This window comes from Phalaenopsis equestris, unplaced genomic scaffold (assembly GCF_001263595.1).
Source record: "Phalaenopsis equestris unplaced genomic scaffold, ASM126359v1 Scaffold000002, whole genome shotgun sequence".
Classification (NCBI taxonomy): Eukaryota; Viridiplantae; Streptophyta; class Magnoliopsida; order Asparagales; family Orchidaceae; genus Phalaenopsis; species Phalaenopsis equestris.
Window position 1 is genome coordinate 3,556,828 of NW_018164444.1, and position 19,365 is coordinate 3,576,192.

The following is a 19,365-nucleotide window of genomic DNA, read 5'->3' on the forward strand; positions in this document are numbered from 1 at the left end:
GGTGACTACTCTGACATATGGGAAAGAGATGTGTCCTAAGGGGCAGGATATTCGCAAGGTAGAGATATTTCTCCTAAGGGGCTGGATATTCGCAAGGTGGAGATTTTCTCCTAAAGGGCGGGATATTCGCAAGGTGGAGATTTTTTCTCCTAAGGGATTGAATATTCGCAATGTGGAGATATTTCTTCTAAGGGGCTGCATATTCACAAGGTGGAGATTTCTCCTAAGGGACAAGATATTCACAAGGTGGAGATATTTCTCCTAAGGGGCTGGATATTCGCAAAGTGGAGATTTTCTCCTAAATGACAGGATATTCGCAAGGTGGAAATTTTTTCTCCTAAGGGATTGAATATTCGCAAGGTGGGATTTTCTCTTAAAGTGTTGGATATTCGCAAAGGTGGAGAATTGTTAGATATGACTCATATACCATGAAATTTGAAGTATCTTGAAATGGAGAGGTGTGCCTCCTGGAATGAAAAGGAGAGTCTGTTGGTGTGAAAATGTGTGTCTCTTAGATTAGTGGGCTGGGACGAGCGATGGCGTGTTTGTATATTTATTTGTGGGTTTTATCTATAGATATATGTGTAACCCTATGGGTATGTAACTCCTCTGAAATAGTGAATTTGTCGTTTTGCTCCTGAGAATGTAGGCATCTTTGTCTGCTCCCGAGAATGTAGGCATCTTTGCCGAACCTCGTTAAATCTCTATGTTTTTCTTCTGATTTTGTGTCGATTCCTGTTTTTCTTCGCCCTAAATTTCATAACACCAACTTCTGTTTTGTCACCTCCCAACAGCTTGCTGACCGCCCCCGCCCTTCTATCGGCCACCTCCCAGCAGTCGGTCGGCAGCCCCCGCTCTGCTCCCGAGGACGTAGGCATCTTTGCCGAACCTCGTTAAATCTCTGTGTTCTTCTGGATTTGTTTCATTCCTAGTTTTTCTCCGCCCTTATTTTCTCAACACTATGAATGTAAATGTCCCCTAAAAAAAAAAAAAAGTGGAAAATAAGAATTATGAAGCACACCCCAAAAAGCTGGAACAATGATGATGATAAAGATCTCATCATATGAGGACCAAAAACTAACATGCATAAAGTTTAGTAAGTGTAACAATAATAATGAGATCTGAAGCAAAAATAGTATTTGGCCACACAATTAAGGATCTGTTTATGACAATTACCGTTGTTTGAAGAAGCTGCTACAGAAGAAATTGTTGTTCAAAAAATTATAGTGATTATTACAAATTTATTTTAATTTTAAAAAGTTAGATCATAACTTTTTGGCAGCCACCACACTTTAACAATTCATGTTAAATAAAACAATTTCATACCACAAAAATTTTTAGAAATTAGGAAGAAAATAGTTCCCCAAAGAGAACTATGGCGGAGGTCTGAAAAGCAAAACAACCAGAAAGCATAGTCCCAAACATATCCGAAGAGTTTTCAGCATTTATGTTGCAACATTCCACTTAAAGATAGTCCTATAATATGCAACATATGAGATGCTATTAAAACAGCTAATTTGGAAATGTTAATAATTCTAGTTTTGAAATTGGGAAAATAATTCAAGAAAAATTAGAAAATAGAATTGCATAATAGCACTCACAGCTTGTATGAGATCATAAATTTCTGAGTCCCTGAGGTTTGTAGCTACTCTTTCTAATCCAACTTTGAGTTCTTTAAAAGTTATATGTCCACTATTGTCAGCATCTATCATCTTGAACATTTCCTTGAGGCCTGAAATTTCATCCTCAGAAAGGCTCTCTGCAATCACCTAAAAATTTTTTTTATTATTTTCTGGAAATTTTTGCACAAAAAAAAAAATTTAAGTAAAATTCTATAAAAGGGATATTTGAAATAGAAATGCATACATATAAACCCCTATGGATATTGCTATTTACTACTAAATGATCTCCTAAATCAACATATATATATATATATAGATAACCCTTTATGGAAATTATATGATGCATCTTTATAATGTATATGAGAGTTATGTATACATTTCAAATAGATTAAGAGGGGTGGGGTTGATTTTTTATCATCGATAAATAAAATGTTGTTTTTGCTAAACAAAAAAATTATCAAATTTGTTAACATCTACAATTCAATATAATTTCAACAGAAGATGTCACCTTATATATGCATGAAAATGTGTATTTGACCTTTTAAAAGTTAAAATAGTAATATTTTTTATGCGGTATAAATGTAAAAAAAGCAAAATACACGTGTAAGATATGTAAATACATAGGAATTGGGTGGTATGTGTGTAAATGCCCCTAATATTTAATGGTATAATAAGAAAGCTTTCTAGGAACTTACTCTCAAGGCTATCCTCTTGAGCTTATTCATCGCAGAGAATTGTTTCATGCGAGATAAGACTGCGGAATCTAGCGGCTTGTCGAGAGCAACACCATCAACCTGAACCCATGGATGGCCTGCAAAATAAATTTGCATGTAAGGTTTAAGAATAAATTTATAAAATATATGTGGAAAGACATGAACAATGACAATAACAAAAGAAGATTTTTTTACAAAATCTTGTCTTCATTCTCCATATTTTTCTTTAAAATCAAAATGAAATAACAAAAGAAAGCAGCAATTCATCGCATAGCACGCTAAACTTTACACGTGCTAGTTTTGTAAATAGCAAAGTTTCCAGTGCTATGCATGTAATTCTGCTAAAAAGAGAAAATTTTCTTCATTGTTTCTTCTAAGTAATGAGATTGAGAACTAACACAAAACTTCATGTGCTGTCAACCTCCTTTTAGGATCTCTTTCAAGCATTTTCTTCACTAGGTCCTTGGCGCTATTTGAGATGCTAGGCCATGGATCAGACTCAAAGTCTAGATCACCATGCAAAACCTCATCAAAGATGCCTTCCTCGGACTCTATGGATAACAAAACCCGAAGCATAAGTTGCCCGAAGTCAAGATTAATTGCGACGGAAAGCAAATAGAAAATTGTTGGTAAAAATCAAAACCTGCCCAAAAAGGAGGGACACCACTAAGAAGGATATAAACAATCACCCCGGCACTCCAAATATCTGCCTCAGTACCATACCTCTTTCTAAGGACTTCTGGCGCTACATAGTAAGGACTACCAACCACATCGGAGAACATGTCCCCTGAAATGAAAGAAAAATACTAATAATAAGAATTTAAAAATTCTTATGAGAGATGCAAAATTGAGATTTTTTTTTCAGTTGCCTACCCGATATTAGTTCGTCATCCATTTGATGATTTGATTAGGACAATAGATGTTTTAGATTCGACTTATGTTAAGAAAGGTAAAAGTAGACATAAAAAGATTTGGGCATATTGCATAAAAAAATGATCTTAAATTATCAATATCAAATGAAAATGACACTAAGTAGGACACAATGAAGAAATAGGATTCATGTAGCCGAAACAACTTAGTGGGCTAAAGGCTTGTTGATGTCGTTGTTGTTGTTGTACCTAACTGATATCAACTACTAAATGCTTAATCAAATTATCATATGACCTAAAGAAAGAAGAGCTTAAGTAGGGAAAGTAATCATGTTTGATTTAAGGCTCTATTGCACAGTTTTTTGAGGCATGCATTTGTTTCCTTGAACAAAAGATATAATTTGAAGGTTTTTAGTAGTTTCCTACTAAATTTTATATAGATTTTAGCTTTCTTTCTTAAATAATAGTTAATTATTTTCCATAAAGAACAGCTCTCCACTCACTGGAAAACAACAGCACCACTCATTGGAAAAGGTCAGCACCATACCTCCAACAACTTTCTATTTTCAACAAATTATTACCTTTTTCTCTTGCATATCTTCTAGACACTTCTTTCAGTTTTATAAACATCTGTACCTAAAAGTTAACAGTTGGAAGGAAATATTTGCATTATCTGCTTCTCCTACTTGCTTCTCCTTTTCCTTATATATTCTTTTCTCCACTGCTGCTATACCACGTCTGCTTCCTGCTTCTTCTTCGCCCCATTTTTTACAATCTTAACTATTTAATAATGATTAGATTAGTATATTATAATTATAATAAAATTCAACAGAGTACACCAAATGACAGCAATGCCAAATTAAAAGAGGTCACATAATCATTAAAAAAGTACACCACATGACAGTAATGCCAAATTAAAAGAGGTCACATAATCATTAAAAGAAATAATAGTCATAAAACAATATAAAAGTAAACAAATATACTACAAGCAATCATTAATAACTTTTGATTCTCATCTTTATCAAAATATAGACACATAAATTTTATCACATTAAAATTCTTCTTAGTGGAACAAAGACTAAAAACAATCATTGGCCAGCAAAATATCATGAGTTTTTTAAGAGGATCTCAATCGATATTAGAGCTGTAAACTAATGGATTACCGACTTAAATACAATTCAAACTAAGCAAATTGCAAATTAATTTAAGAAAAATAGTGAAGAATGATGCCAAAATGTATAATAATTTGACTTATTGAGTCCCCCAGAATTACCAAATATGAATAATAATGAGAGTAACTAGATTTTACAGGCAAAGACTCAAATATGCATGTAAGATTCCACAAAGTAACAAAATTCAAACAAGAAAAGGAATCACCAGGTTTGAAAAATATCGAAAGCCCGAAGTCGATTGTCTTGAGATGAGCCTCCTCAGACTGATCAACAAAAAGAAAATTCTCTGGTTTCAGATCCCTATGCATAACCCCTAGAGAATGGCAAGCCTTCACAACTCCCACAATCACCCTTGTAAGCTCTGCAGCCTTTCTCTCTGTATAATGCCCCTTCTGAATTATCCTATCAAACAACTCACCCCCAGCACACAGATCCATCACAACATGAACAGCCACAGCATCTTCATAAGCTCCCTTGATTGAAATAACATTCGGATGGCCGGCTAAGTGATGCATTATCTGAATCTCCCTCTTCAAATCCTCCACATCCTCCTCGGTGCTCAATTTCCTCTTGGCTATAGATTTGCAGGCATATTGTTTCCCTGTAACCTTCTCCACACACAAGTATGTGGTTCCAAACTGTCCTTGCCCAATTTTCTTATCTAAGCTGTAAATCTCCTTCAAGCTCTGAGTTTTTCGATGCAGAATGGAGTTGTGAAGACCAGCAGTTGAGACTCTCTTGGGCTTCTTAGGTGACTGATCAGACGGAAGCTTTGACTCAGATTCTGGAAAGCTGGCTTCTTGGATCTTAACCTGCTCCGGAGGTCTCTTTTCAGTTGGTAAAGATGTCTCCTTTGCAGAATCACCGGTTTTTATTGGGGGTAGGGCATCAACTGGGGCTTGTGGAGGCCAACATGTTGCAGAAAAGGATTGCAGGATTCCGTTCTTGGAGAAGCCTGGGCCAATACATGCGTTCCCCATGAGCTTCAAAGCTTAGCAGATCTGTAATCTATAATCCCTCTTTCCTCTCTCTGCATGAGAATCTGGTTTCAGAACTCTTAAAGGATGGATTTTTTGCAGCAAGATTGCAGCTTTATGACGAAACTGAAGAGATTTGGTAGGAGAAGAGGGGAGGAAGAGAGGTGGTGGATGGAAGACACTGGAAACCGTGGAAATTGACAGGGTTTGGAAGAAATAAGCAATATTTTATGCTTAGAAGGACCGAAATAGAACTAAATTTCTAGCTGCAAAAAGGCAACTGAGAAGTACGATGAAACAAGCTTCGAATCTATAAGGAGTTGTTCCTGGACTGAAATCTTTGATTTCATAGAAAGAAAAATCGAAAATTTGTGGAGTTAGGACCTGGTGAAGCGAAGTGCAAGCTCCGAGAGAAGCGAAGAGGAGAGAATGGGGGTGCATTGTAAGATACGGATTATTATTCTTTTGTTTTTAATTTGACCGGCCTGCTGCCTGAAATTATATATATATATATATATATATATATATATATATTCAAAAAAATAAGCACAAAAGATTGTTGAGGTTAAAATTCCTATGTTTACGAGAAAGTTTGGTAGAAAAGACATCTATAGATTGGAAGATGTGAAGGAGGGTGCCCTGAGATGCCTAGGTTAAAAATTTAATCCAATGAGAGGGAGCCATGTGGATGATTAAAAATGATGTGTAGCATATGGGAGCTTGCCAAGTGGGCTTTGAGTTTCGGGTAGCTTCCAATGGAAAGAGGAGAGTGCTTAGGCTTGTTGAGGTTGGTTGTTGAGTTAGTTGAGTTAGTTATATGGTAGATTGAGTTAGCCAATGGGTGGATGTCACATGGAGGAGCTTGGTTTAGCTTGCATGAAGCATGGAAAATGTGGCTTGGGAGGCGTGAGCTTGGCTTAGTTTTGGTGGCTTGGAAAGAGCTTGAGGGTTGTTGAAATTGGATAAGCTCGAAAAGAACTGGTTGGCTTGGGTTTGGATTGGTTAAGATTGAATGGTTTTGGACCTATTAGGTGATAAGTTTGGATATGTTAGGCCAATAGGTGAGCAAATAAGTCTATAAGGTCAAATGGTAGTTTAATGGTATTTTCAATCCTATGGAAACTAAACTTAAGTTTCAATAACCTAACTTTAATTAACTCCACAAAAATGTCACGAATTAAAATAAAGTACATGAAACTAAAAGGAGTGGAGAGGGGAAGATGGGTATAATGGTCATTTTGAAAAAGTGAATTATTATTCTTTTGTTTTTAATTTCATGACCTACTAGTTGAAACTATATATATATATTGAAAAAAAAAAGCTTCAAAGATTTTTTTTAGGTTAAAATCACAATTTTTGCGAGAAAACTTGCTAGAAAAGTCATTGATAGATTGTCAGATGTGAAGGAGATGCATTGTAGTGTGGGGTTTCTGAGGAAGACATTGATGAGCTTGATTGCATGTGAAGGAGAAGAGTGGTTTATGATTGGAGCTTATGGTGAATCCATTAGTGAGAGTGTAGTATGTGAAAGAGAAAAGGGATTTGTGAATGCTTCTAGATTGATCAAATGTTATCGAACCTATGTTTGAACTTTGTTTGAATGAGTTCCAACATTGTTAGTTGGAAAAAAGTTTGAAGCTAGTTCTAATTAGGCTCAAGGATGGATTTAAGTTGGGTTCGAACTATAATATTTTTGAGCCTATTTCAAATACTTCAGCATTTAAAATCCATCATCAAATACAAGAGGTTATTCATCATTAGAGATAATTTAGTTCAAAATTAAATTTTGGACATTTTTTACCCAGAAAATAAATAATAAATATATCATATTTGCATTATTATTAGGCATACGAAGTCAACGTTTTCCTTTTTTTACGAAATGTATATAATTTTTTTTATGTATTTATATATCTCATATCTAAATTTTATATTTATATAATATTATAGCATTTAAATATTATGTGTGCGAGCGCGCACACACATATATAATCAATAAATGTCTGCAAACTAGAGAAATATAAAAGCAGCCTAGATATGTGACGAATACAAGAATATTTGAGGCATATTCAAAGAAATCTCGAGCCAACACAAGACGATGGCTCAGAAACATTCACTGGTTCCCCTTAAATTAGTGAAGGTCCCAATTTGTCCAACTCAAGAAGAAGGGAAGGATCTTGCTAGCTTGCTTCATGCCCTTGTGAAAGCATTCACTACACCAGCATAGGTAGTCACGTGCTTCATAATGATTCGAGCTATCAGTCATTTCTTCTAAATATCATTTATAAAGTCCCCCTTGGGCGTAGCTGGCTCTGGGCCTAATGATAGGAGGCATCCTTCCCAAAGAAGGGGGGTAGAGTACTTACTCAAACTCTCTCTTTCATACTCCAGTTCAGCTACTCAATTTATTTATTTTTTTCATTTTTTGTTCTCCCACAAGCTCTGCTTATATGGTGTTAGACTACTGATATTCTTGGATTCAACATCCTATAATATATGGTGAGTATGGATCTTGCCACAAACTAGATGATGAGCTTTACATGTAGAGAAAAATCTAGGAGCAAGAAGACTCAATCAACATGGAATGCACACGAAAATTTGTAGCTCAAGAAACAGCATAGCATATGCCTAGAATTGCATCTAGAGTCCAATGTAGTCTGGGTTGTATGGATTTGTAGTTTGCACAGGTGAGTTGTTGACATTGAGAGTGAGGAAGGCTCAATTATTTCTCCTACCGAAGAAGTTGATGTAACTCTTTAGCCCAACGACTAAGGGTCCACTCCTTTAAATAATATGATGGGGTATGGGGTGGAAGAGAGAAAGATGAAAGAGGAAGAATTCATTAGGGTAATAAGTCACGAGTGAGATCACAAAAGTTGCGATATAATAAAATATTAAGATTCCAATAGTTGAGTGATAATTTAACATAATTATGATTCATTGGGGTAATAAATCACAAGGACAAAGATGAAATGAGAGCTCGGTAGTCCAGACTTTGAGAATATTCCTTGAAATCACAAGTATTAGAGTGAGAATCTCATTTATTATTTTTGTCAGCCACTGAAGAATTGTAGATATATATATTGGCGGGACTTTGTTCCTATAAAGAGCACCAAAATATTGGGTGTCAAAAGATTTAAGGCAATGGAGTAATAATTTAGCATCTTGGTGTTCCATGAAGATCCAATACACATACAAATAAAAGAAAAATGGTAGGAAGAGCCACCATAAGTTTTACATGAAAAAAATCCTAGAAAACAAAAAAAAAATTACAAGGCCTATCCCAAGTCAAAGTAATATGCTATATAATTGTAAGTACACAAGTCAACTTTCAGAATTAGAGAAGATGAAATTACAAAATTGATAATCACGGGTGGTTCTTAGCTGTAATAATATTACGTTATAATTGTAAGTACAATAGTAGTTTAGCAATAAAAGTCATAATTATGATACAATAGATGTGGTTCTTGGCTATAATATTATTGGTTGGTCATAAAGGTCATAAATGTAGTTGTTGGTCATAAATGCTATAGTTGGTAGGTGCAATTGTGGTAGTTGACCACAAATGTAATAATAGTAGTTGGTCACAAAGATTATAGTAGTTGCTACAAATGTAGTAGTTAGTCATAAAGACTAACAATTGATCACAAAAGTTATAGTTGAAAGTTATAACAATAGTACTTTGGTCCTAAATATCATAATTGATTAGTACAAAAACAGTAGTTGGTCATAAAACTTACAGTCAATGGTTGTAATAATGACAATTGGTCATAGACGTCGCAGTTTGAATGTGTAACAATAGTAGTTGGATTTTTAAGAAAATTAGTTGGCCATAAAAGCTATAATCAGTGATTTCAATAGCAATAATTAATCATAGATATTTTAGTTATAAATTGTAATAATAGTAATTCGCCAAAAATTAGTTACTAGAAGGGTAATAGTTGGCCAAAAAATTGTAATTAGTGGTTGCAATAGTGGCAGTTGGACACAGAAGCCGTAGTTAGAAATTATAATAAAAGTAGTTGGTCATAAATGTTCTAATTTATTACTATAAAGATAGTAGCACTACGGGAAAAATGTGGATTAACTTTAGAATTAGCTTCAAAAATAATTTTGATGCAAAATTAGCGACTGATTTGTGTGCGTTTAGTGTCGTCCGCAGTCTCGCTCCCAAAAAAAACAACGCAGACGAATAGTGTCGAGTAGAAGGCGCAAATTTGACATCGTAGCATTGGATCAACTTAGCTATAGGTGAATCTAGTTTCACTTATTAGCGTTGACATTAGAGGACGCTAATGCCAACGTAAATGCCCTAAAATAGGGCTCTCGAACGTCGCAGCCTCCGGTTTGCATTTCTTCTTGCCCTAACTTCTATCTCTCTTGGGCTTTCCTTCATCACATCCTAGCTTCTCCAACTATTTTGGCTCCGATTCACCGCTCCAACCTCGTCCAATGTGAGAAATCTTCTTCCACGCGTCTAAGTTTTGGTTTAGCATAAGTTTCATATTTATTTTCCTTGCATTGGTATTAGATTTGAAAATACATGAGTTTTGTTAAGTGTTTTTTTTTTTCGGTATTTCTTTATTAGATATGCAATGTATGAGGATTTCATGGTCTTACTTAAGTTTAGAATGATATGTGTTTAAATATAAAAGTTTAGGTTTGAGTTATGTAATAACATAAAAATTTTGTGCTATGTAATTTTAGATCTGATGATTTTATATAAGATATGAAACTTCTGTAAATGATTTGTTTAGGTTTGAGATATGTGAATACATTATATTAGTGCAATATATGTAAATTTGTGCTATGTATATAAATATGAAAATTACAGCCTGAGGGGGTGCAATTCACATTGGATGCTCGATCTCTCACACAGAGCACTACCAAAGGCTAATATATGAAACTTCTATAAATGATTTGTTTAGGTTTGAGATATGTGAATACATTATATTAGTGCAATATATGTAAATTTGTGCTATGTATATAAATATGAAAATTGCAGCCTGAGGGGGTGCACTTCACATTGGATGCTCGATCTCTCACACAGAGCACTACCAAAAGCTAATATATGAAACTTCTGTAAATGATTTGTTTAGGTTTGAGATATGTGAATACATTATATTAGTGCAGTATATGTAAATTTGTGCTATGTATATAAATATGAAAGTTGCAGCCTGAGGGGGTGCACTTCACATTGGATGCTCGATCTCTCACACAAAGCACTACCAAAGGCTAATAAGATTTTCTTAAAATTCAGATGCTTTGTTTTTTGTGTAATTATGTGACTTATATTTTTCTGATATGATCATGTATAAAGGCCAAGGTGGTCAATTTGACTACAAACTTCTTGAAATCGAGGCCTAATGATCTTAATTTGAATTTAGATGATTCTTTATCAAAATACATTGAGATTCATGCTTGATAAAAGCTTGTTAATGACACATAAAGCTTAAACTCAAAATATTTTAATTATGACTAGAAAAAGAACCTCGTTAAGATGACCTATTTCGATGAAACCAAACACAAGCTAATAACTGGCATTAAACACAAATTATCCATAACAAGACTTAACTATGTACACACCACACTCAATCCACACAAAATACTAGATTACATAGAACATAGCCTAAAAGTCCATGTGGCATTGTATGAATGACATGTGGCAAGCAATTCACATATACTTCCACCTGCCATCCATGCAACAACCCTGAAGACATCCATTAGCTTTTTATTTGGCTAGCAAAGCATTTCCTAAACAACAACAACTTAAGAATCTTCATCAGCATAGACTGCAATATAAGGCATAAGAACTGAACCAATCCAAAGCTTTCCATCCCTCTCCTCCACTTCACTGACTGCTCTCACCACCTTCCCTTGTCTATCCTCCAGAACTCTTAACATGTTTCCATCTGGTCCATACTTGATGATCAAAGCATGAAGCTTACCTCCCACATGCGTCAGATACTGTAACTTGGTTGGAATAGGAAGCTTCAGGAAGAACTTTCTTATCTTTGGAAACATGGCAAAAAAATAAGTGATTGTACGGCGACGACAATGGATTGCCACCCAGAATTCACCATTCTCATTAGTTCTTACATTGTCTGGAGCACCAGGTACAATGGCAAAGAGCTCAGGTGTTCCAGCTTTCTCTCCTTTCAGCCAATATCTCGTTAACCTGCAAAGTATTGATTGAAAACATAGATGACCACAATGAGTGTGTAGAGCTCAATTTGATCTTTTGCCCGCCCCTCCAGAAATATCAATTTGTCCTTCGTTGCCTTTGCTCACTCCCAAGTTGCGTCTAGGCGGGAAGTTTGCGCCCCTCAAAAAAGAGGCTGGTTCAGCCCCTGAGTGAGCAAATCAAAAAGAAAAGTGTTGGAGCATGGAGAGAAAGACGAACACTCACCTATTGCGCGAGCTTTCGCAGAACACCAAGAAGGATCCATCTTTGCTTAGAGAGACACCATTTGGGAACTGAAGACCATGGAGGAGCACTATTGTTTCCTTTGTAATATGATTATATTTCAGCAGCCTGCCTGTTGGATCCCCAGTAAATATTGATTGCAGGAAATTTCTGCAAATAATAATAATAATGGCAGCTTAGAATAACAATGAAAGATTAAAAAGAGAAGAACTTACGACGTACCTTCGATAGTATGTGTTACTGCTAACAGTGAAATATACATTTCCTTCTTCATCTATATCCAAGTCATTTGTGAACTTGAAAGGGATTCCCTCAGCTTCTGAGGTTAGTAATGAAGCTAAACCACCTTGGGGACCAACCTTCAGTAACCCATAATATGCATCAGCAATGTACAAGTCTCCTGTTTTCTTGTCGAAGCGAAGGCCTAATGGCCTGCCGCAGATATGCTCATTCTCCAGATAACTTGAGGCAGAGGGCTTTGGATCACATATTGTTGACCTGCATATAACATGACAGTCAAATTAATACACTCATAATAAGATAGTTAAAAAGTCAAAAGAATAAGCAAAAAGTTACAAATTGTTAGGGTTTGAGAGAAATCCTAGTTATTGAAGAAAGTTTATGGAGGCATCACCTATTATATAAACTCATCATCACCCAATCTATATGGTAGGCTCAGTTGAGGTATCATATACATCAAGATATAAACTCACCAAGAATGACTTCTTTTATGTTTCAAAATCATTAAACCTATATCACTAAAAAAAGATAGAAATCTATAGGAGCAAGGGTACTTAGCATAGCATGATATCATAAACAAAGCACAAAAATAAATTCATTTCACAATGATAAAACAATTTTACAATATTTAAAACAAGAGAAGAACAATTTTAGAAGAGAAGGGCCATGTGATTTGTAGAATTCTAGTCCTTCCACTGATTTACTCCACCAAGCCAAGCAAAAAGCAGAGTCACACTCTTTACAATAGACTTCCTCAATCACTCACTCTAAAAGCTCTCTAGACTCTTCAAATCCTCTCGCTAATACTATATAATCTCCCTAACACACTCAAGTGACTGCCTTTAAGTAGATCCTGCCTCCCTAATTGCGACTCCTCCTATAGAATTTGAAAATCGAGAGGGATAACTATTTTTTTTTTGGGTTGTCGTGCCATGATGCTACAGTTATGGCAACCTAGGTGTTGGGGTAGGTGCTGCAACACTTCAGGTTTGGTATTGAGGTGCCATGTTATTGGGTTTCTAGTCATTTAAGTTGGCTTAGATAGTGTCATAGCCCTGACAATATTTGAACTGCGGTGCTGGATTTGGCACCTAGGCACTAAGTAGGTGATGCCTAAGCTTCATGCTCTCTATTTTGGACTCCTCCTTATGTCTTTGGGCTGCACTGTGATGCTACACCTATAATGTTTTGGTGTTGAGTTTTGAGGGTCTAGGATCTGGGTGGATGGTGCCTAGGCTTTGAGCTTTCAAAATTTTGCTTTTTTCTCTAGTTCAAAAAATGATGCATAGACGTTGGGCATGATCTTGATCCTAGTCAGTGAAAAATTACCAACTCTTATTGAATTCCTTTTATGGGGGTTTCCTACACATAAACACATAAAATTATCTTAATATGAAACAAAGACAGATATACGATAGATATTTTTATGTATTTTTCTAACTTGACAAACTCCTCTCCGTCATAGACCGATCGATTTGGCAAATTAAGGGTTCATTCTCCTCATTTTCTTAGTAAAATGTAAGATAAAACTCTTTTTCCTTCTTATAAAAGTATTTATTTGAGATTTTGTATGTTAAATCCTCCAATTTTAGAAATTCAAAGTTTTTCAAAAAATGTCAAAATTAAGCTTAAATTTTCTAAATATTTGATTGTGTTATAATTATTTTATATTATATTTGTATTTAGGGATTAAAATTTTAATAATTTTTATTTTAGATATGTTAGATAGGATTAGAATTTGATCTTGGTTGATTTAGAGTTCGCAAAATTATAATGAGCTGATCCGGATGAGATTAGTTTAATCATTAATAAAAAAAACTTTAGGAAGAATTGAAGTTTCGCTACTCTTTTATTTGAAAAGGAATCATAATATATTGAAAAATTTAGGTACAAACATTTATTTTAAAAATTAAGCTCCTCATACTTTAGACAACTTACATAACTTAGACCAATATAATATTCAGTGTCAAGTATGATTAATTGGATTAACTGGGTGCATTGGGAAGAAACTTACAATCCATAACCATCCTAAGACATAATTTGAAATTGATATTTGAATGAGCTTAACATTACTTGTATTCAATTGTATTTAGGCATGTCACCATGAGGCGCCATTTAGAATAGTATGCTCAATCATATAATAAATCTTCATATCATGTATTATCAAATTATGTAATTAAAACACAAAACTATTGAATTATGTAATTGTAGCACATGAAATCGTCACTGTTCCTGTATTTAAGTGTAGCTTTTAGGGTGTGCATATAGAAATCGTCAGTAACTCATAAGGAGATGATCCAAGTCATTTCATTTTGAAGTCAAGGGAGAAATCCGCAAATTTGCAAGAAGAATGAAATAGTTTATGTAGAATGACGGCTACAAAAAACCATTTATTGTATTTAAGATTTGTTTTTCTTTATTACCATTTCTCCAAAGTCTGCAAATCATGGAGGACTAGCTCTTATATCTCAATGTGGGAGAAGTTGTGAGGTAATTCATAATAAAAGATGATAGATGAAAGTAATGGCCAATTTTTTATGTGAACATAATTTTTCAAGGAACCAAAATTAGACACCCAATCATAGAAAAGATGGTATGTGCATCGTTAATCACTACATTATAACCATGATCTTACTTTTAAGCACACTTCATCTAACTAGCCATTCTCCGCCCACTGAGGATAGTTCTCCTAAAGCCTAAACACCCTAAGAGACTTCAAAAGTAGTTAGTAGAGCAAAGCAAGTTTCAAAATTTTCATACTCAAAGAATTACTATAAGAAAAAATCCGTCTTAACTGGTTTTTTAGTCGACTTAACACTATCCAGTTCTATAAAAAAAAAAAAGGAAATTTCAAGGGAAAACCTACTATGGACTCTTAACATCAGCAATTCTTACAATATGAAAATTGACAATTTCTTTTTAAATTTTTTTTCTTTCTATTTTCTTCTTATTATTTTAAAAGAAAATGAAATTTCACATACCAAGCACAAAATCCTCAAAAATTTACTTATCTCACGCCTAAACTTTCATATTTACACACACAACCCTCTGGGTGCTTTAAACCTCCACGTGAAAAGATGCACTGCACTTTTTAATATGTTAAATATGAAAGTACATATAACACTCAAGTCTAGATGTAGAACATATAAATACATAAAAATTTTAATTTTGTCCCTACTAATAAATTGAATTGCAATAACACAAAACAATAAATAAAGACCTAACGTGGCTGATCGATTTCTCCCATGCCTTCCCATATTTACAGGCCGCAGTGAATAGAAGTCCACAAATGCGGTGGGCCGCTCATTTATTTTTAAAAAGTATTGGGTTATCACATATACATACGGGCCGCAGTGAATAGAAGAAGTCCACAAATGCGGTGGGCCGCTCATTTATTTTCAATAAGTTTTGGTTTGTCAGACAGTTGGCTTCGTATTGATGGCTGCTCTGCGTAGGCTTATTACGCTGCCGTATAGCTTCCTGAAATGGTGCTCCCCACTCCCGGGACAGCATATTTAAGACCAGCCATTACTTGTAATTTTCTTTTTAAGAAATTTACATATATACCTCACAATGCTTATCTATGTATGTAACACTCAAAATTTCATAATTACATTTTTTTTTTTTGTTGTTGTTAGACATAGGGCTGTCAAAAAGACTCGTTGTTTGAGGAACATAGAACGTTCATGTTTGGTTCGTTAAGAAGCTCGTATTCGATTCATTCGCTAAGTTATTGAGTCAAACAAAAACAATTTTTTTGAGCTTGATATATAAATAAGCCGAACACAAATCAAGCCGAACACAATAAGAATTTGTTTGTTTGTATTTGACTCAAAATAACTAATTTGATGAGTACAACTTTAAAAAAATTTAATTGATTACAAGCCTACAAAGATTTATAATCAAATAAAATTATTAATTAAACAAATAGAATATGAATATATTAAATTATATATAAAAAATATTTTAATATAAACAATAAGATATAAATCTCTATGGTTGCATGACTATGGTTGTCAAAACGAGTATTTGCTCGCAAGCAGTGTTTGGCTCCCCAAGCAAACAAACCGAACACGAACAGTAATATTTTCTAACGAGTCGAACACGAGCTAAGGCTAAGCTCGCTCACCCCTAAGTACACATATTATCTTGAACCCATGACCTCTTGGTTAAAGGGAAAAGCTCTTAAGCTTATAATAGCTCGGTGTCATGAACACATACATGAAAAGAATATAATTTACTTTAAAGAGATAGTGGTAAATAAATATGAAATGTGTGGTATGACTGTAAATTCCTATTTTTTTGCAATTTTTTCTCACACCATTAATATATTTGAATTAGGTTCATTTAAGAAAGATTCACATGTATAGCACACAATCCTCAATATTTACATATATATATATAGCATCTAAATTTTTATATTTATATGAAATGATATACATATAAAAAGATATGGGTTGGTCATAGATATGTAAATACATAGGAATGGGTGGTATGCATATAAATGCCACTTATATTAATGTCATTTTCCTATATATAAAGAAAGGTGTATTTTAATATAAAACTTTAATGAATTTATCCTGTCAGCACATGGGGTCAATAAGCAGAAAAAGTATTTTAAATTCATGAGTGCGGTAATAAAACAGTATATTAAGCAAAAATAATAAATGAGCTATCAAATCAAGCTCTATGAGCCATCAAATCAAAATCAAGTCCACGGCAGTAAAAGGGTCGAGCTTCAGAGCGCTCAGACTTCACTTACATGATTTGTTTGAGATCGATCGTGCTCGAAATAAAGTCGTGTTTGAAATTGACTCGTGAACAGTACTATTCGTGTTCGGCTTGAAACTAATTTGTTAAAATTAATTGCAAAAAATAGATGTAGAGTGTTGGATTCGACCTTGAACTAAATCTATACAAAAGAAGACACATAGTCACATTGTCACATGAGTAATTATGATCTAAAATATAAATATATATAATACATTATTATGAAAATAATCATATGATTTTTTTTATTTCAAACTAAAACGAGCTGAATACGCACAAACAAAGAGCTGTTAGTATTTGACTCGTTCATAAATTGAGCTTAAGAATATTGTTCGTGTTCGGCTCGTTTACTTAACGAACGAACATAACATTACCTACTTAACAGGCCGAACACGAGCTGTTCGCGAACAATGAGCTTTTTTTACAGCATTACAGTCAAGCAAGCCCCAACTCGACTCGCTAGCTCCCGAATGAGCTCTTTTAAAATAACTAATATATAACTAATATAAAAATATATTAAAATTCAAAATTTTTCAATCAAATTATTAAAAATATTTTTTATTTTATATTAAGCTATTTCTTATCAATTATTACTTAAATGCTCATTTTATTTATCATTTTCTTAAACATTAACTTACATTAATATTTTTTTTCGCTCTTGAGTTAGCTCGACTTTTAAAAAGCTCAAGCTGAAACTCGAACTCTATTAATTAATCCAGCGGTCACTGTAATTAGTCAAATATGATGAAAAAACAGGGCTTTAGCTACAGATTTTTGTGAATGTGGGAAACAATTATTATTCAAAAAATTGTGGTGGTTATTATAAATATAAAAAATAATAATAATAATTTGACCGCAATTTTCTAGCAACCACTGCAGGTAGTTAGATATGATGGAAAAACATTACTTTTAAGTCCAGATTTTTGAGAATGCGGGCAAAAAATTGTTTTAAAAAATAGAAAAAACTATGATGCGACATCAAAATATCATACTTCAATTTACTCAAATTCTCCTAAATAGATGTACATTAAAGAAAATTTATCAAAGCCGGCCGTTGTGTCGAACTGAAAAGCCACAGAGAGGAACCTCACGAGCAGCTGTAGAATTAAATTTCTAGTCTCTCTCAATCAGATTTATTAAATACGATTTTAAGTTATACAAGAAACATAATTTATATTAAATAGAATTTAGTAAACGTGGATTTATCAAATTCAAAAAAAGTTTTGAAATCACGGAAGAATAAATTTCCTAAATAAATCTTTGCCACAGAAAGAAGATGGAATGCGAGACAAATTAGACAAACAATGTCTGAATTCAATTAATAGGAAGCTACCAAATAGACAGTGACGGAACAATCTAACCTGTTTGGCGAAGTGAAGGCGAAGTCCCTCCACCGCTCCCCGTCCCAGAACAAAACCCTACCATCCGCAACGCCGGTGTAAGGCCCTCCGCCGGTGGGATCAAAGGCGATGCTCTCCGGCCCCTGCACCTGATTCATGAACCTCACCTCCGCCGCCGTGAGCCGGTCATCGGAATCCACCGCATCCGCCGGCACCGCAGTCGCCGGAGGGAGCTCCACCTTGTAGGTCTCGAAGCCCGGAAATCCGGCCATGGCTCCGTGATTGAAAGGGTTCGTTCCGCAGTAGATCGCCGCCATGACGATCAGGGCGGCAAAGGTTATCGTCGCCGGCGACATTGGGTTAATTGGGTGATTTTGGGCGGGGTTTGGGGACGACGGTGGAGGATGGGAATGAGGGGGTATTTATAGTAGAGTGATACTGTATATGAAGATTGGAGTGGAACTTTGAACAGGAGCTGCATTTTATGTTGGGCATATTTGGCATTATTTATTGCAAATAAAATTAAGGGATTTAGATACGTAAATTTTTATGTTTATATACTGCATTTGCATTGATATACCATCTATTTGTTCATTAAAGATAGAAATTTGTATTTTTTATTTTTTATTTAAATGGGTCACGACGTGAGGTCCCCAACCCACTCTATTGGCTCTACCCCCATCAAGTCTGGGGTGACCCATGCGCCTATATATATATATTAAGGAATGGCTTGAGGCTATTATACGAGGTTCGGTCATCCCTGATGCGCCTAATAATTCGAGCACCACACCCTCAGCCATCGGGAATCGAACCCCATAACACAGGGAACTTACAACTAACAAACATATGTCTGACCAACTGCTTTGTCTTTATCCCACTAAGTGGGGTCGGCTGCATGCATTTTTTTTCCCATTGAGTCCTATTTAATGTCATAATTTCATTTAATTCTAATAAATTAAGTCATTTTTAATACAATATGCCCAAATCTTTCTAGGCCTACTTCTATCTTTCTTAACATGAGTCGAATCTAAAACATCTACTCTTCCAATCAAAACATCAGTTGGTCGACGTTTAGTGCGACCAAATCATCTAAGACGACTCTCTCTAATTCTGTCTGTCACTGGAGCTACACCAACCCTATCACGAATATATTCATTTCGCATTCTATCTCTAAGTGTAAAGCCACTCATCCACCTAATCATTCTCATCTCGGCAACACTTAACTTATTATTATGCTT

At 34.7% G+C, this 19,365-nt stretch overlaps 2 protein-coding genes across 2 annotated transcripts; both read right to left on the reverse strand.

Annotated features, from left to right (window-relative positions):
• Positions 1 to 1,629: 1,629 nt before the first annotated feature.
• LOC110025376 (calcium-dependent protein kinase 1-like) lies at positions 1,630 to 5,807 on the reverse strand. Its single transcript, XM_020725832.1, has 5 exons — positions 4,582 to 5,807; positions 2,979 to 3,122; positions 2,734 to 2,886; positions 2,318 to 2,433; positions 1,630 to 1,759 (listed from the first exon to the last, which is right to left on the reverse strand). Exons 1-5 carry the CDS (start codon positions 5,354 to 5,356, stop codon positions 1,709 to 1,711), a joined length of 1,239 nt encoding a protein of 412 aa, XP_020581491.1. The 5' UTR covers positions 5,357 to 5,807; the 3' UTR covers positions 1,630 to 1,708.
• A 5,057-nt stretch (positions 5,808 to 10,864) lies between these two features.
• Positions 10,865 to 18,580, reverse strand: LOC110018078 (protein STRICTOSIDINE SYNTHASE-LIKE 3-like). Its single transcript, XM_020715303.1, has 4 exons — positions 18,149 to 18,580; positions 12,000 to 12,275; positions 11,760 to 11,927; positions 10,865 to 11,528 (listed from the first exon to the last, which is right to left on the reverse strand). The coding sequence occupies exons 1-4, from the start codon at positions 18,481 to 18,483 to the stop codon at positions 11,120 to 11,122; spliced, it is 1,188 nt and encodes a 395-aa protein (XP_020570962.1). The 5' UTR covers positions 18,484 to 18,580; the 3' UTR covers positions 10,865 to 11,119.
• Positions 18,581 to 19,365: the final 785 nt, after the last annotated feature.